Below are 19,335 nucleotides of genomic sequence, written 5' to 3'. Positions count from 1 at the left end.
TTACGCTGAAACCATTGTAAAAGAAGCCCTTGAAAGCATATGACACTACTTGAAGGTGCAACATCCTTTGCCAACGCCATGAATGTGGACTACATGGATGCATGCCACTTCTTATCCAATCCTTTCTCAAGGACTGGCGTTTTCAATATCACGTTGGCGATGCCTTGTCTGACTATTCAAGAGAATGGGAACCCCCAAGGCAGCGTCCTCACTATCACATTGTTTGCCGTCGCTGTCAATGGCATTTCCTCTGCAGTTGGACACCCTGTCAAGTGCTCCCTCGTTTTTGGATGACTTTGCAATCTTCTACAATTCCTCCGATCTTACAACGATGATGAGGCAGTTACAGCTGACCGTTAGGAGGCTGGAAACCTGGGCCAGGACAATTGGTTTTTGGTTCTCACCAGAGAAGTTTAGACGCGTCAGTTTTAACTGTACTCTTCGAAGTTTTAACCAACCAGTGCTCACAATGGAGGACATTATTTTATGTTTTCAAGGAACTGCACCCTTTTTGAGTTTTATTATTTGACTTGAAATTAACTTGGTTTCCACATCTCAACTACCTACGAACAAAGGGCCTCCAGTTATGGGATATTGTGAAATGCCTTAATGGAAAAACATGGTAAGCTGACAGGTCCCACTTCCTGCAGTTTTACAAGGCATTTGTTCGATCACATTTTAGATTGTGGCGCCATGGTCTACGGATCAGCCCGTACTTTCCTACCTCAAGATGTTAGATGCTGTCCATCGTGGGAGCATTCGGATATCGAGTGGAGTCTTTCGTACCAGCCCAGTTCCAAGTTTGTGTGCAGAGACTGGTGAACCACCACTCTGGATTCAGCGATGTATCCTTTTGGCTTGACAGGCTCTGAAAATATCAGTGTCACCTCAGTCATTGGCATTTAGTTCAGTGGTCCAACCCACCTTTGAACGGCTGTTCAGGAATTGGCCCCATGCGATCAAGCCATTTGGGCTATGTGCTGCAGACTGTCTTGAGGATCCGGATCTATCAGACACCAAAATATACAGCCAGGGATGGAATGCATTGCTGCCTTGGCAGGCCCAAAGTGATTTTAAGCTTGACATACTACAAGAAAACTGTAGTGTTTATCTCTGTCTGTGCTAAATAGTTCAAACTTCCTGTAGTCGATAAGAATTAAAGAATCTAGAAAAACATCATTAATTAATTGTAGTTGGTTTTTCGCAAATTGACATCCTTGTTAACGGGACTGTTTTGTTCTTCTTTAGGTCAAACTTCGATGCATTCGATCATCTTTTCCGTGAAATAGAAGAAGAAGAAGCACAGCAACTTCCAGAAATTCCAATATCAATGGATAACAGTAATAGTGGAGGGAATAATGTCGGAGCAGCTCAGACGTCATCGTCAGCAGACGAATTCCCACAAGATCTCTCTTTCAACAAGGAAACCCCAAATAGTGCAACATCTGCAGAGATTGAGAAAATGGATGTGGACAATGAAGATTCTCAGGACTATGTGTCAGATTCAGATTCTAGCAGCCCATTTTCTCCCAAAAAAGTGTCTATTCTGTCTAGTAGCTGCGAGGGTCCAGCTGACCTTAGTAAGCCTGGTCCAAGTGGGATACGGGCTACTTCCAAATCTGCTTCAGCTCAGGACACGAGTGTTGCACTTAATCCTCCTCCAGCATCTGCAGGTGAGTGCTGTTATTTGGCTTGTCTACATATTTACAGAGTACCCTGTCTTGTTAAATAATAGTTTTCAGTTATTATTAACTTATTGCATGTTTGTGGCATGCCTTTTGCCATCAGCATTTCCTTGGACTGTGAGTGTGGTGGCACAGCGTTTACTTATATTGGGAGACTGTCCAAAACTTCATTTCCCATCTTTTGTCTAGACGTGATAGCTTGTGCTTCCTTCCTTCCTTTTTGGAAATTTCCTTGTTTCGTTGCTGATACCTAACATCCCCATGTAGCTTTTTGTTGAGGTCTTTTTTGTTGAGTCATTACAAAATCCAGGGAACTGCTATAATGTAGGTAAACACAAACAATGGGATCCTGATTCTGTGGTTTTTTATTGTCACAATGTGTTTGGTGAGTTTCACCTAGCGAAAAATATTGAGATATCTGTACTTGTACAGATTGATATTTCAGTGTGGAGTGCAAATTGTACCCAGGAATGTTTGATTGGTGTGACCAATTTGATAGCGGATCAACCACAAGCACACATGACTAAAAGTTATTTTATTCCGGAGAAAGTAAAAGTCTCCACAAAGTTCGTCCTTTAGGAGTAATTGTGTGTTCCATAGTGTGTGTATGACAGAGATGATGTGTATGATCCGTCTACTGAAGCAAAAGTGGGCGCACTGTAATTTTTGGATGGTGTTGCATATAAGGTTGTTCTTCATTTCAGTTGTCATGTACACTTAAGTCGTTCTCGCTTCCCACGCCCGGGTTCCCGGGTTCGATTCCCGGCGGGGTCAGGGATTTTCTCTGCCTCGTGATGACTGGGTGTTGTGTGATGTCCTTAGGTTAGTTAGGTTTAAGTAGTTCTAAGTTCTAGGGGACTGATGACCATAGATGTTAAGTCCCATAGTGCTCAGAGCCATTACACTTAAGTAAAGTGAAATATGAAGCCAACATTAAGAATATTATGTGATAATGCAGCTTCCCATTTCCAATGGAAGGTGCAGTATATAACATTTTAACAAATCAACCGTAAATGAAAATATTTATTTTTTAAGCGATGTCATGTGGAACTTGTGACATGTCACTCTTGTTCTGTGTGATGTGAGATGAAACTGGCCAGGACAAGAATTGCTTTATGATATATGCAAATATTTATACTGGTCCAAGACACAGTTAGTAACTTTTAGGAAAAAGGGATTATGAACGGAGTACATATTCTAGCAGTGCTTTACAAGACCATGAAATTAGTCTGAAGCATAGAATGGAGATGTTGGTGCTGCTAGATGTGGCTGTCTTTTTGCTGGTGCTGTCCTTTTGAAAGGTTGTTCTGGTTCTGAGGATGAGAACAGATTATAGGATGTTTGCTGCCAAAAGCATGGACCCAGGTTATAATCTTTAGTACGTGGTTATAATCTGTCTGGAAGTTTCGTTACAGTATGCGCTCAACTCCAGAGACATAAACAGCAATTAAGATGTTTCTGAGCTATTTCTATGGTCAAGACAAAGGAATTAAATAGACAGCTGACAGTGTGCATGGGTTTATGTAACGTCTCTTCCTGTCCCTCTTAAGATTTGTAACTTCTGAGATGGTCATTACAGCAGATGGAACAATTTGTTTGACTTTGTGTGGCTTGTCTGCAAATTAAAAGTTGTTACAAATTGATTGAGATTTAAAGATGGCTTCACCATCAATAGTTTCAATGCGCTTTTACTAACCTATTTTGAAAGTTACATGCCACTTTAAATATTCATCAGTATTTCAGTTTTCCTTCATTTGCTACATGCCTGTAACACCTACTGTATCCCATGTATTCTTGTTTACTATATACAGAAATAATCAAATTTGGTTTTAGTTAAGCAGGTATTTTCATATCACACATGGTTTTTTACACTCTGCTGTTGGGCAGATTATTCTCTTTCGTTGCATGTGAGATTATTGTTTTCTTCTATGGCTGGCATAATTGTAGTCAAAAGCTTCCCGTTGCTTCTTACGGTAACCAAAATACACTGATTGTCTATGACAACATTGACGTATATTGCTGCCCTGTCCATTTTGAACAACAGTAAGAACTTTCTAACTTCACGTCATTGTATCATGAGATGGGTTATACCTTTGTAAACTATTTTTCTGTAGACTAATTGAATGCTTAATCTCTGGAGGAGCAGAGAATGCTTATCTGTAATAAGTACACTATGGAAACAGTATGGAACAGTTATCATCCTGTTGGGGCATTTGGCACTGCATTTCATAAATTTTTGATAACTCCTTGTCCATGAATGACATATTTACATCTTGGATTGTCGGGTGTTCTGCCGGATATCAGCGTCGTACTTGCACGATATTTCGGTCACGTAGCTCGAGACCTTCATCAGGTGCGACCAGTCTCAGGTCGCACCTGATGAAGGTCTCGAGCTACGTGACCGAAATATCGTGCAAGTACGACGCTGATATCCGGCAGAACACCCGACAACCCAAGATGTCATTAGATCGCCGGGAAAGCCTGAAGAGTTACAATGACATAATTCTCTGTCAGGCAGCTAAACTTTAATGTTACCTTAGAGACCAGGCTTATATAATATGAAATGTCTTCATACTACGTATCTTTCCACTTTAATAATTAAGAATGCACTGGAGTAGTTACCTAGTGAAGTGGAGCAGTGGTTAGCACACTGTACTTGCACTCGGGGGGACAACGGTTCAAGCCCGCGTCCGACCATCTAGATTTAGGGTTTGTGTGATTTCCCTAAATCAATTCAGGCAAATGCTGGAAATGGTTTATTTGAAAGGGCAAGGCCAATTTCCTTCCCTATGCTTCCCTACTTCGATGGGACCGATGACACTGTTTGGTTCCTTCCCCCATATCAGCTAACCAACCACTGGAGTAGTTTCCTTTGTGAATAAATTAAACTGGTTGGTTTTTGTTGGCGAGAAATGACATCCTACCTTCTATGATAAATGGCATGAAGAATGACTGAGTGTTTGGCTCATTCCCTGATTGACACTTGTGTCCTGAAGGTAGATCATCAAATGCTTACTTAAGTGGTGAAAAATCAATTTTTTTCCTATTAGATTTGTCACCAAACCATGCTTTATTTGTAAGCATTTCGCTATCACTTTCAGATCCAGAGGAACTATAAGTTAATGAACTTAAGACTGTTGCTATACCAGCTGACAGAGAGAGAGACCTTAAGGTGGTTGCTCTCAGAATCGGTGGTGGAGTTATCATGTACATTGGCATCTGACAATACACCCTCACTCTTGCTCTTTGTGAGTATCTTCATGAACTTTTTCCATAGTGCATCCACAATGCATTATGATTTTTGTCGCAGAATAGATGATGATAAAAACACTGTGACGTCAAATTCAGAAAGACAAAATTACAACGAATTATCTGAACATAACTTGGTGACCATAACTTGTAAAACTACAGTTGCACAGAATGGAAAATCTACCGTACATTTAAAATAGTCAAAACTGTACAGGTAACTGAGTAAGTGATGACGGGTCTATACTCGTCATTAGCATTCAGGGTAGGCCAGAGTGAACTTGTTAATAGTGCTCAAGGAAGACCAGAGCCCATGCTTAAACTTGTCAGTGGAGTAGAGGAACATGGAAAGTCAACTCATTAACAGAAGTCAAAGGGCTAAAGATAATAAGATGCATATCTTATTGAGAGCAAAAAGCTGGCTGAAACTGAAAGTGAACGGCAGCTAAATCCTAACTTCACATTGGAATATGAGAGCAAAAAGCTGGCTGAAACTGAAAGTGAACGGCAGCTAAATCCTAACTTCACATTGGAATATATATATCAATGTTGGGGTAGCTGTTATTGGTGGCTGCTTGTTGACTGTTGTGAAGAACTATACAGTGTATAGTGAAGTTAACAACTGAATCATAATCCGGGTCAAATTAAGCAACAAGGGTGGCTGAAGCATGGTAATGAGATGCTCTCATTGACCATCTGTAGCGACATCACTGTTTAGAGAGAACTTGGAGAATATTACGAATAATTTTGTTGATCGTGTTTATTGTAACGGGAGGAGGCTTCAATTTGCCTGCTGTACAGGGTGTGCCATAGGTCTGTTGTCAGTAGCAATCGTTAGACTTCGTTTTGACCAATGTAGTGATAGTCAGCTGTGAAATTGACTAGTGTGTAGTTCCCGTAAGTTAGTTGACACTAGCAGTTCAAGGTTATGTTGTTTGTTGTTATCTGAGAAACAGTGACTAGAAAGTTAACTACAGAATAGTGCGTATTTGTTTTGCAATCATGGTGGAAACATTACCATTATTACAATGATGTTTGTAGAATATTTTCGAAACGTCCTACCCCCATCTCAACAAGGTATCAATCAGTTAAATTCATGGTTTGAATAATAATAGGAAAAGAATAGAGATTGCTACTTATTATATAGACCAGACTTTAAGTTGAAGAAAGGCACAATAAAAATACTGTTAGACATTTAGGTTTTTGGACAAAAGGCATTCCTCTGAAGTAGCAAGTGCATGTGCTTCCCAGCCCTCCCACCCACACACACGTTGATGACTTAAGCACACTTGAACAACTGCTGGCTGTTCTGCTATAGGCAGACTATGGACTGCAACTACGCTTCATGGGAGCAGGGAAAGGGAGAGGTTGGTGGAAAGCAGGGACTAGTGAAAGTTGGGGGTAAGGGGAGCATAGGATATATTGCAGGAAGAGTTACCATCTGTGAAATTAAGAAATACTGATGTTAATAGGAAGATCCAGATCATGCAGACTGTGGAGCAGTCATTGAAGCAGAAAACATTGTATTGGGCAGCATGTTTATGTTTAGCAGCGGGGTGATCCAGCTGTCTCTTGGTCTCGGTTTGTCAGTGGCCATTCGTGTGTACAGACACCTTATTAGTTGTCATGTCAACATAGACAGCAGTCAAGTGAATGCTTTCAAAGGTAGCCTAGACTTTGATGGAGTAGGAGACGTTGGTGACCAGACTGGAGTACATTGCCATGGTAGGCTGTACGGGGCAGGCCTTGCATCTAGGTCTATTGCAGGTATATGAGCCATGAGGGTAAAGGGTGCAGGGGTGCAGTAGTGATTGACAAGGATAATCACATAGGTTCAGTGGATGCCGGAATATTACTGTAGGACAGGTGGGAAGTCAGATCAAATGACCTAAGTCACATACAGTGCTTAAATAGATTTCTGATTTGTTCAGTGCATTTGCTGATCTGCTACAAGGGAAGCAGTTATTGACTACAAGCTGGGTCCAAGTCAACCATTTTAATCGATTACCGTTTCATTCATCACACGACAGAAAGTACGACCAGTGTGAAACTGAAAGTAATTGGAAACTCACTTGTATACATTCGAAATTGTATAGAAACTGGTTTTTAATTCGCAGAACATTCCGTGTTTACACCTTAAAAGCAGACTTTTTATGAAACCCAGGTTTGTTAAAACTGGGGAGCAACATCATTTCCCACTTTTCCTGTCACATTCACGAATTTTACGCAGGTGGGCTGTTCCTCATTGCTGGTTTCAGTTTAGAACAGTATTCTGTCCTGATGATATTGCACTCTTATATAAAAATGAGTGCCGTTTTTTATTGCCTTTTAGGCATAACGCAGTTATAACTGAACGTTGTAATTATTTGTGTCATTTAAAATTCAGGTTGAATCAGAAAGACTCAACCACAAATATCATAAAACATAAAAATTTGTGTATGAAATAAAAATAGTGCTATTTTTGTTTACTTCCTAAGTAATCTACGTTGGGCAAGTGCTCTTTTGTAAAGCTGTCTGCAAGTGGCAGCCAAAAAGTTGTTTCAAAGTTTTTTCAAACGTGTTTTGCACTTTTCAAAAACAAGAATTTTTAATAAGAATAATTTTTTTAAAAAAATACACTGTTGTCTTCTTCATGAGCATGACTGATCATCAAAGAAATAACAGCATCTCACACTTGTAAATGCATAGTACTCTATGCAGCTGGCGATTACATTGGTGCCAACAATGAAACATCATTCATGATGCTTAGCATTGAGCCCATATCTATTAAATTCCAGTTGCCACATCCTGTTTGATGATTGAGTCCCAGCAGCTTGAAGCTAGGGCCTCTTCCTGGCAAAGACAGTGGTAGAATTCGTTGAAACTTTGGATTTTTATAGAAAATTAATGCAATCAGGATGCCAAGAACATTTAATTACAATAAATCTGTCTTGAAAGACTTTGTGCTTGTGTGTAAAAGCATTGACATAAAATGCTTTTGGATGCCTGGAATATCTGAAAAACCTATTCCCTCAGAATTGTCGTTGTACAGGCGAATAAAAATAAAATCTTCAGTTATCAGCTGCCCAAAAAAATGTGGTGGAATTTTTTTAAGAACAGTTGTGCTGTACTTGCCGAGAAGTTACATATACAGATTGCAGTGTGCAGGTAGATGGCGTCATGGATTTGGCTTCATTTTCCAGTTCTTTACACTCGGACCAAACTTGGCAAATGCATAACAGCAAGCTTCATACATTTCAGTGCTAAGAGGTTGATGTTCAAGCTTGAATTTCTATCTGTTATAAGAAAACTTCTCGACATTGCAAAATTTGGCGTGGCTACTTTTCTGTAACTTTGATTTCATACACACCACTGGCCATTAACATTGCTACACCAAGAAGAAATGCAGATGATAAATGGGTATTCATTGGACAAATATATTATACTAGAACTGACATGTGATTACATTTTCACGCAATTTGGGTGCATAAATCCTGAGAAATCAGAACCCAGAACCACCACCTCTGGCCGTAATAACGGCCTTGATACGCCTGGGCATTGAGTCAAATAGAGCTTGGATGGCGTGTACAGGTACAGCTGCCCATGCAGCTTCAACGCGATACCACAGTTCATCAAGAGTAGTGGCTGGCGTATTGTGACAAGACATGTGCTGGCCAGGGCAGCAGTCGAACATTTTCTGTATCCAGAAAGGCCCGTACAGGACCTGCAATATGCGGTTGTGCATTATCCTGCTGAAATGTAGGATTTCACAGGGATCGAATGAAGGGTAGAGCCACGGGTCGTAACACATCTGAAATGTAACGTCCACTGTTCAAAGTGCCGTCAATGCGAACAAGAGGTGACCGAGACGTGTAACCAATGGCAGCCCATACCATCATACCGGGTGATATGCCAGTACGGCAATGACGAATACACACTTCCAATGTGCATTCACCGTGATGTCGCCAAACACGAATGCGACCATCATGATGCTGTAAATAGAACCTGGATTCATCCGATAAAATGACATTTTGCCATTCCTGCACCCAGATTCGTCATTGAGTACACCATTGCAGGTGCTCCTGTCTGTGATGCAGCGTCAATGTTAACCGCAGCCATGGTCTCCAAGCTGATAGTCCGTGTTGCTGCTGCAAATGTCTTCGAACTGTTCGTGCAGATGGTTGTTGTCTTGCAAATGTCCCCATCTGTTGACTCAGGGATCGAGACGTGGCTGCACGATCTGTTACAGCCATGCGGATAAGATGCCTGTCATCTCGACTGCTAGTGATTCGAGACCATTGGGATCCAGAACGGCATTCCGTATTACCCTCCTGAACCCACCAATTCCATATTCTGCTAACAGTAATTGGATCTCAACCAACGCAAGCAGCAATGTCGCGATACGATAAATTGCAATTGTGATAGGCTACAATCCGACCTTTATCAAAGTCAGAAATGTGATGGTACGCATTTCTCCTCCTTACACGTGGGATCACAACAACGTTTCACCAGGCAACGCTGGTCAACTGCTGTTTGTGTATGTGAAATCGGTTGGAAACTTTCCTTATGTCAGCACGTTGTAGGTGTCACCACCGGCGCCAACCTTGTGTGAATGCTTGAAAAGCTAATCATTTGCATATCACAGAATCTTCTTCCTGTCGGTTAAATTTCGCGTCTGTAGCACGTCATCTTCGTGGTGTACTAATTTTAATGGCCAGTAGTGTAATGAAACACACAGAAAGCTGTATGCTGACACAATCTAGTAATGTTTCTTCTGTTTCTCTTGGTATATTGGTTGGTCAAAAAGTCCACAGATGTACTGCTAGTTTGTTGTTTCAAAATGTCCAACCGGTACAATAATTTGGCCATCAGACATGTTGCTATTGTCATCACACATGACAATGGTGACATGTCCAATCATTGAATTACAGTACCCACAGGGCACTGGGAACTGCCAGTACACCTGTGGACTGTCTGATGAGAATCCACCTAATCATGCTCTTCCATATGCACAGATGTTAGTGATTGCTGGCTGCAGTTTTCACATATTTTGTATAAAGGGTAAAGGTAATTTTATTGTCTTGTCCAGTAAGACTTTAAAATCGTCCTGAGGCATGTTGTTGTTGTTGTTGTGGTCTTCAGTCCTGAGATTGGTTTGATGCAACTCTCCATGCTACCCTATCCTGTGCAAGCTTCTTCATCTCCCAGTACTTACTGCAACCTGCATCCTTTTGAATCTGCTTAGTGTATTCATCTCTTGGTCTCCCTCTACAATTTTTACCCTCCACGCTGCCCTCCAATGCTAAATTTGTGATCCCTGGATGCCTCAGAATATGTCCTATCAACGTGTCCTTCTTGTCAAGTTGTGCCACAAACTCCTCTTCTCCCCAATTCTGTTCAATACCTCCTCATTAGTTATGTGATCTACCCATCTAATCTTCAGCATTCTTCTGTAACACCACATTTCGAAAGCTTCTATTCTCTTCTTGTCGAAACTATTTATCGTCCGTGTTTCACTTCCATACATGGCTACACTCTATACAAATACTTTCAGAAATGGCTTCATGGCACTTAAATCTATACTCGATGTTAACAAATTTCTTTTCTTTAGAAATGCTTTCCTTGCCATTGCCAGTCTACATTTCATATCCTCTCTTCTTCGACCATCATCAGTTATTTTGCTCCCCAAATAGCAAAACTCCTTTACTACTTTAATTGTCTGTGAGTGTATAATATATCTGTGAGTGTATAATATCATAATGAGTTTATTGTTGTCATTGTTGTAATATATTACTTATAAGGTTATCACAAAATTCAATATTATTACAGAAGCAACCAACGAAGACGGTCACCGGCTTCTCGGTGAACAGAAAAGGGCTCCGATCATCGTATCTGCGCACAAAGTTGCAGTAGCACTCGCTTCGGCCATGGCCTGCTTCGAACCGAATTCCAACACGGGCACTTGCGACACAAATAACAGTGTGACAACAGCGTCGATTCCACTTCCAGAGGGTGAGGGCCCCCAGCCTGCAGGCCAGAACCGTGTTTGCACTCCTCCTGAAGAGACTTCCGTAACACCAACTACAGCACCTGTTAAGAGTGTCATTGTGCGTGCTGGGCCAGGACCCGCCACATCTTCTGTAAGCTATTGACTTGATTTATATCTGGAAAAATTCAGATTCCTTTTGGATGACTAGCTGAATAATAATTGGGGTATGCCTTACACTTAGAATTGAGACGTTAAATAGTATAGAAATTTTCAGTACTCTTTTGTATAGCTCCCTTATTTTATATTATTTATTTAAGAACACTGGATAATGGGTATACTCTGCAGCACAATATTGATGGGACACTAGGATCTCATATAACTGTCACTATGATGATATCCTTCATTGAGTACTATTCAGTAAACTTATTTTGAAAGCTTTATGTATACGTGTGCTGCAGTTTGTTCAGTCTAGATGACTAATAATTCCCAGGTGCTGTCATCTGTAGAGTCATTGGCACATTTTCCCTCCAAATATGTGAGGTAAAAAAAAGTTTTGATTAATTCAGCTAGTTTAAATTGCAGCGAATATTACTGCCATTGCATTATGTCTTAATTCATGTATGGTAGATGTATGCCCCACTAGCTGAAATACATATGCAGTTCCATCACATCAGCAGAGAAAGAAGGAAACAAAATTGGTTAAAAACTAGTGGCAACTGTATCCTGGAAGTGGTGTTTTAGAAGGTTAGTCCATGCACAAAATATATGTCACGCCTAATTGCCAGTTGGAAATGGTATTATATTTGGCATATTTTCCACTTTTTGCCTTGTATGGTCCCATTCATTGATGTGCCTCAGTTAAGTTGGCTGAATGTTGGACATTTCTTTAAAGTCTTTGAGAAACTTGATGTACTGTCTTGAGATGATGGGCTTATATTCTTTTATCTTGTTCTAACAGTCATATGATTGTTTTATAATGCCTGTACTGGTTTTGACCAGCCAGTGTTCATTTTTAGATTGTTAATATACAAAAAGAGGATTCAAAGAATTGTTCTATAAGAAAGGAATATCTACTTTGGTAGGTTTTTCAGTTCCATTCATTATTGTAATGTGGTAAATTATGAACATAATCATACCACATTATAGAGTGTAATCATAAAATATGCTAAAGCAGATATTCCTTCTGTGTATACAGACAAACTTTTCACTCCTCCTACAGAATTGTAATCTAATCTACAGTTGCATTCAATATTGTTGATAACATAACTGAAATTGCTTGCAATATGTGCCTTTAAGTAAGTTTTTCTTTACATAGATAGTTACTTGGCAGATTTCATGAGTTATAGAATGATTTGTATCCCATTCTTATTTAGTAACAGTTTGGCTGATTGAAAATGGTGTTGGCATTGTGAAACATTCATGAGATCATGCCCAACAAATGAAAAAATATGAGAGCTTGTTGAGCTGAACCTTGTAGCAAACTAGACGGCCACAGTGGGAGGTGTTCTATCAGTACAGAGATTGCTGCTTAGAATTTGTTGAAGAAACCTGCCATCAGTCTTGAACCAGATTTTGCGACTGTGTCTGATAATATCGACTTTTCATGTGTGTTTTTCTAAGAACTCGAACATTGGTTATATAATTCTCCCTGTTGAGATTCGTGAAACAACTTCTTATTACACTACCAGTTTAGTGACTATTTATTGAGAAAGACCCATTGGCAGACATCTCCAAAAAGCTGTGTGGGCAACATAAATTCTATCTTCCACCCCCCCCCCCCCCTACTACTACACACCTACCCAACTGTGCCTCCCCCACCCAATTGTGCTTCCCCTCCCCTCAGAAGCGCAATGTTCTGAGAGATAACTTCTAAGGTAAGAGAAGTGGTCTAGCTGATCGAGCTGGGTATCTGAGGTGGTACTTTCAGGAGCAGGTTGTACAAGCTTCTTTGGTTTTGTGAATGTTCACAATCAGTCCAAATTGTTCATTTGAGGTGTGATCAAAAAGTAATAGGAATTTTTGTAACATCAGCTTTGTCCTCTTCACAGTAATCCCCCTCATATATAATAACGCTTGTCAGTGCTTTTTCCAGTTGTAGAAGCACTTCTGGAACTCACTTTTTGTTACGGTGTTCAGCTCCTTAAGCAGTGCTGTTTTTATCTCATCAGTGGTGGCAAAATGACATCTTTCATAGTTCTCTTCAATTACCTTCATTAGGAGTTTTGGATTATTGTCAACTTCATTCAGCAATTCCTGTGTGATGTTGTTGTTCTTGGTCGAAGTTCAACAATTTCGGAAAAAGCTCTACTGCTACCATTTCATGCCCAAAACATCTGAACAAATTGCTTGCCATGAGCTAGAGGATATACTGATACTGTCAGTAACCTGATGATGATTTGGTGATTTTTGAGAACCATTTTCTATACTGCTTCCACTCTGTCATCAGTAATTTATGTGTTACGGCATCTAGGGCAGTCGTCATCTTCAACATCTTCTTGACCTGGGAAACGTGTACATCACTCATAAACTCTTACCTTACTCATAGTAGATTCACCAAAACCTACAGTCAACATTTGGAATGTGCTGATGTACTTTATTTCATTTTTCAAGTAAAATTTAATGCAACTTCTATCACCCATGTTTTTCAAAAGTAAAAATTCTGAGTCCTCAAAAACACATATAAGCTTCTCGACTGTCAGCAATGAACTAAACATTCAAAACAGTTGAAAATGCAAGCATACATCAGAACATATATACTAACAAATAAAATAAAAATAAAAATGAAAATTGGATGTATAAAGCCCATGGAATTAAACAATTCCTGTTACTATGTAATCTAATTTCATATGTGGTCTCAAAGCAGTCAGTAGATCATTGAGGCATGTCAGGTGTGCCAGGTGGATCAGCATTGTTCATCTCTGCTACCTGGGAGACTAGTATGAGTGTAACCCAACGTGTTGTCAAAATTTTGTGCATTTGGAGTAGTCTTGTTTAAGTCTATATGGCATGGAAGAGTGTATCTGTTGTACCCTGGAAAAGCAAACGCCTTACTTCTTTAGGGAGTATATTCTCTGAAAGTTGGAGGATGTTCAGTAGAATTACAGCAAAGGTTCTTCATTTGGTGGAGAGCATACATACACTGAAGCAACTGCTGTAGATTACACCATTGCCTTCCTCAAGAGTGGTAACTATTGCAGCATTTGCCATGCCATGGTGCTGTTTGGGTTTCCCATTGAAAAGAACAGAGTGAAGATTAAGAGCTCAAGAGCTGATCTACTGCCCTGTAAGAGTTCTATTGGCATATCCTCTCGGCCACAAGTCAGCATCGGTTTTAGGTATTTGATGGATCTGCTGAACTCTGTGACTGATGGTGGAGGATGTGGAACATGTTGAAAGTCTTCTATAGCAGAGGAAATTCAGTATGATAGTGGATTACTTCCTGGAATAATTCTCTCTCTCTCTCTCTCTCTCTCTCTCTCTCTCTCTCTCTCTCTGCAGCGAAGTATGACAAGCAAATCTGTGTACCTGACAGAAACTCAAATCCGGAACCTTGCCTTTGCTGGGCAACATTCTTACTGGCTGACTCACATCTCGGCTTCAGCTGCAATTCTATCAGTTCCTCTGTCCTACATTCCAAATTTTACTGAAGCTTTCCTGCACACTTTTCCAGACTACTACTACTAGCAAGAGAAGTGTCATGGAGAAATTGCCGAGCCACAGCTAAGGGGGCTGTTTCCAAAGTGAATTGATTACTCTGCAGCAAAATTTCTTGACAGATTGATGCAAAGGTTACTAGGAAAGTTCTGCAGTACGAAGCAACAATTAGTTGCAGGAGGAGGATTGTTGCTGTGTTCTGAGAATACTTCATACTTGCATTTTAGCCGCTGTGCCAAGTTTGTGGACGCATTCATTCACTTGCAGGATTAGCTTGAAGTGCTTGGTCTTGGATCGTGGTCACGAACTGAGATTCGGACAGTTTTGTGGTACAACTCTGCGTGTGGTATAAACATAGACCAGTGCTTTGAAGAAATGACTCTTGCACTTGGTGTGTGTCCACATTGTACAACTGTATTCAGGTGGTACAGAGTATCACAAAGAGGAAATTTTACTCTGGAGGATGCTGAGAGGACAGGAAGGCCATGATCATCAGTTATGGAGGAAAACATTGATGCTGTGAGAGGAAAACACTAGACAAAGACAGGCAAGTAACCTATAAGCTGATAGAGGATACTGTAGGGCTAAATGCTCCAGCAATTCATTCGATTCTGCACGATTGTTTGCAACTAAAGAAAGTTTGTTGTCTCTGGGTGCTGCATAGACCAGTGGAAGAGCAGATTTTGTGACATGTGACTTGGTGCTGGGAGATGTTTCCGTAGTTTTCTAAGGGACAATCTCAGTCTGTGAATAACATTGTGACCGGTGACAAGACTTGGCTGTACTATTATGACATGCCGACCAAGACTCAGAATAAAATTTGAGTCTTTGAAGATGACGACACAACCGTAACTGTCAGAAATTCCCGATCAGTAAAGAAGCAAATGATAGCTTTTTTAAAATCAAGTCGAATTGTTGAGCATGTGGTTTTGGACACACAGAAGACAATCACAGCTAAATGAAACCGAAGTGAAGAATGGACACCTGGTTCCTCCATCACAACAACACTCCAGCTCACCGTGCCAAAGCACGTATCGAATATTTGTGGAAGACAGAACTGACACTTCTTGAGCACCCTCCTTACAGTCCAGTCCAGAACTTGCTCCCTGTGATTTTGTACTGCAAAAATGAAGCTGAAAGGAGCACAGGGGCTTGGGAAAATGAGTGTACCTTACTCCCTACAGAAATTTGGGAGAACTAGTTCAGGGATTGGTTTCAGAGGATGGAGAGGTGTTTCAGTGTGGCGGAAATTAATTCAAAAAAATAAAATTAATAAAGCTGTATTGCAAAACTTTCCTGGTATCCTTTGTATGTGCCCACATGGGCCACAAACCTAGAACCTTTCCTTCTTGATTAGAGTCCCAATCTGTCGCAAAGATTTAATCTGTCAAGAATTTTCAAAATTGTTTGCTTTGCTGCAGAATGAAACATTCGCTCTGGAAACAACCACTAGGTTGTAGCTAAATCGGTCACAATGAAACCTTGATTTTACCATTTCCAAGAGGCTTTAAAAATGGTCTAAAATACAGGAAATAAGATTTCAGGTAGTATAGGATCCCCCCTGCTTGAATTTTTGTAGTTCATACACGATATAAGTACATAAAGGCAAAATGTCACATTGAGTTTTAATACCTACAAATTTAGAGTGGAATAACGGGCTGTTGACAGATTAGGATTAAGGAGAAACACCAGTTAATAAAAGCATATTTCAGCGAAAACGCTGACAAGCCAAAATAACATTATGTGAACTAAATAAGACAACATTCTTTAAATATTTTTACAAGTTCCTTTTGTAATATTGTATTATTTTTCATCTAGCATTAATCATTTCTCATGAAACATCATCATTTTCAGATGGCTTTCCTCTACTCGTATTTCAAATGGACTTTTCCTTTACCCATATTTCATTTGATAGTACTTCTGACATTTAATTATTTTCATTTACATTTCTTGTTCATGTCTTGACCCCTATTAATGTTGAAATAAACCCCCAAATATTGCCTTTCTTAAGTCTTAAAACTTTGTGTTATAGTCAGTTTCAGTTATGTTAAACTTGCTGCTTGATTTTTTTTTAATGTTAATATCACAATTCCACTGGGACTGTAAACGCTTTGTCAAGATTTAAATTTAAAAAAGACATTGACTTACGGACTGCTGGGTTTTTAAGCCTTTCTTAAATGATACTTTGTTCACTTGTCAACTCTGAAAATACATACAGTTGACAAACTAATAGGCTACAAATATGGATATTACTTCATGATGCACATGCTCAGCAATGTATGTGCACTAATATATCTGCCAGTGCGTGTGTAGCCCAGAGTGAAAATGTAGCCACTGCAGAAATGTTGTTGATGGATGTCTATTTGCAAGTAGAGCCTGAGAACTGTTTAAAACATGGAAGAGGACTGTAGTGGGTGTAATTCTGGCAAAAACTTTACATCCTTGGGGAAACCACATTATGAGCATTAAACAGATTCTTTGTGGTCATGGAACCTAGTGTAAGGAAAATTATTATTACTGGATATAATGTGATATGGCCTCCCTGTTGGTCTTGTAATCTGCACTGATCGGCCAGAACGTTATGACTACCTACCTAATGGCCAGTATGTCCACCCTTGGCACAGATAACAGCGGCTATGTGTTGTGGCATGGAGGCAGAGATGCCTTGGTAGATCACTGGAGAGAGTTGACACCACATCTTCATACACAAGTCACCTAATTCCTGTAAATTACCAGGGAAAGGAGTTTGATGGGCTCTGATGCCATCTTCAATCACATCACAAATGTCTTCAGTCAGGTTCGGATCTAGCGAGTTGAGGGACCAGCACATCAATTGGAAACTCACCACTGTGTTCCTTGAACCACACCATCCCATTCCTGGCCATGTGATGCCACCTTCAATCACATCGCAGATGTGTTCGATTGGGTTCAGATCTAGAGAGATCGGGGGCCAGCACATCAATTGGAACTCACCACTGTGTTCCTCAAACCACTCCTGCTTGGTGACATGGCACATCATCTTGTTGAAAAATGCGAGTGCTGTCAGGAAACATGATCATTGTGAAGTGGTGTATATGGTCTGCAACCGGTGTACTATACTCCTTGGCCATCATGGTGTCTTGCACGAGCTCCCCTGGACCCATTGCTGCCCTCGTGAATGTTCCCTAGAGCATAGTGGAGCTGCCACGAGCCTGTCTCTCCATCGCACAGTACAAGTGTCAAGTAGCTTTTCCCCTGAAAGACAACGGGTGTGCATCCTCCTACCGGCACATTGAAGAAGGTATTGGTATTCGTCAGACCATGCAATGCTCTGCCACTGCACCAACATCCAGTACCAATGGTCATGTGCCCATTTTAGTCGTAGTTGCCGATGTCACACTGTTAACATTGGCACATACATGGGTAATCAGCAACTGAGACCCATCATTAGGAGTGTTCGTTGCACTCTGTGTTCAAACACACTTGTATTCTGCTCAGCATTAAACTCTGATGTTAGGTCCACCACAGTTCGCCGCATGTCCTGTTTTACCAGTCTGCCCAACTTACGACATCTGTAATGAGGGGGTGGCTGCACAACCCCATGTCTGGATGTGGTTTTGCCATCTGTTGAAGACACTCATCACAGCAATCCTCAAACATCCAATAAGTCATGCAGGTCTCAATTGCCTGCGCCAAGCCTCCGGGCCATCATAATCTGCCCTCGGTCAAACTCGGGTAGATTCACGCACCTTCCTCATTCTACGCATAAACAGCACACTCACTGATACTGTATGCACCATGCGTTTGTCTGCCTAGCAGTCAATCCTCACCAGGTGACACTGCTATGCCTGGACGGGTTTATACAGATAGTAGCTTGGTGGTCATAAGGTTCTGGCTGATCCGTGTACATTCCTGGTTTTCTGCCTGACGAGTTTGTCCCACATTTAGCATATCAGCTGGCAATACTGATAAGCACTCCACATGGCAACACTGTTCTGTTCTGTTTCTCATTCTCTCAGAAAATTTGTGTGTCATTGATGTTGCTGTTGATTCTTAACTTAAAGCTTATTGTGATAGCTTTGTCACCTTTATTGAACACTACATGTGTTAAACAGCCTCACTGTGCAATGTCTAATATATGGTAAATATTCAGTGTATGCTACAAAGTGTGTATGACAGGCAGATGGGGCATCGTGAGACTAGGCTGGCGTGTTACATAGTACCCTGCCACTCTACTCAGTATCATGTATCATCCTCACTGAACGCCTTCCTATGTGTATATCACTTGAACCTAGGTACTCTTTAATTTAAAAAACGTTTTAGTACTGTCACATCCTGTAAAATTTCTTGATTTAGTGATAACGTACAGTCAATTTCATTTTTAGTCCCATCTGCACCTTGTCAGGTCCATTTTGTATTTGTTTTCTTGTGGAAAAACATAGGCAGACAAATTGTTCCAGGCAACTACTATTAACACATGACTGGTATAGTACCAGAGATTCCAATTCAAGATTTTTTTTAATTTTGCCCTGCTTACCACTAAATTTATCCATTATAATCTTTCGTTTTGGTGTGATCTCTTCATCGATTTCTATAATATGTTCTTAGAGGTATTCTAACTTCTCATTGAAATGATCATGGATGTCTTTTGTTTATTTTTAAAACAAATCTTGGTATTCTATTTCATGTCTTTCAGTGTTTCAGTATGTAATATTGTTTTTGATTTAACTGTTTACAATAGATCCTGTTCTTAAATTTCCTCCCTATTCAGTTCCTCTACAGTAAAACATGTATGCATAATTT

General features: G+C 40.4%; 1 protein-coding gene across 1 annotated transcript in view; it reads left to right on the top strand.

The window, feature by feature from the left end:
- LOC124596466 (E3 ubiquitin-protein ligase UBR5) overlaps positions 1–19,335 on the top strand; it is a 354,797-nt gene that overhangs the window by 273,691 nt on the left and 61,771 nt on the right. Inside the window, exons 35-36 of the mRNA XM_047135607.1 lie at positions 1,249–1,673; positions 10,740–11,050. Of these exons, the coding sequence (XP_046991563.1) occupies positions 1,249–1,673; positions 10,740–11,050 (736 nt within the window). The remainder of the gene's footprint in view (positions 1–1,248; positions 1,674–10,739; positions 11,051–19,335) is intronic.

Source organism: Schistocerca americana, chromosome 2 (assembly GCF_021461395.2).
Source record: "Schistocerca americana isolate TAMUIC-IGC-003095 chromosome 2, iqSchAmer2.1, whole genome shotgun sequence".
NCBI classification, from domain to species: Eukaryota; Metazoa; Arthropoda; class Insecta; order Orthoptera; family Acrididae; genus Schistocerca; species Schistocerca americana.
The sequence above is the reverse complement of the archived record's forward strand: the minus strand, read 5'-3'. Positions and strand labels throughout refer to the sequence as shown.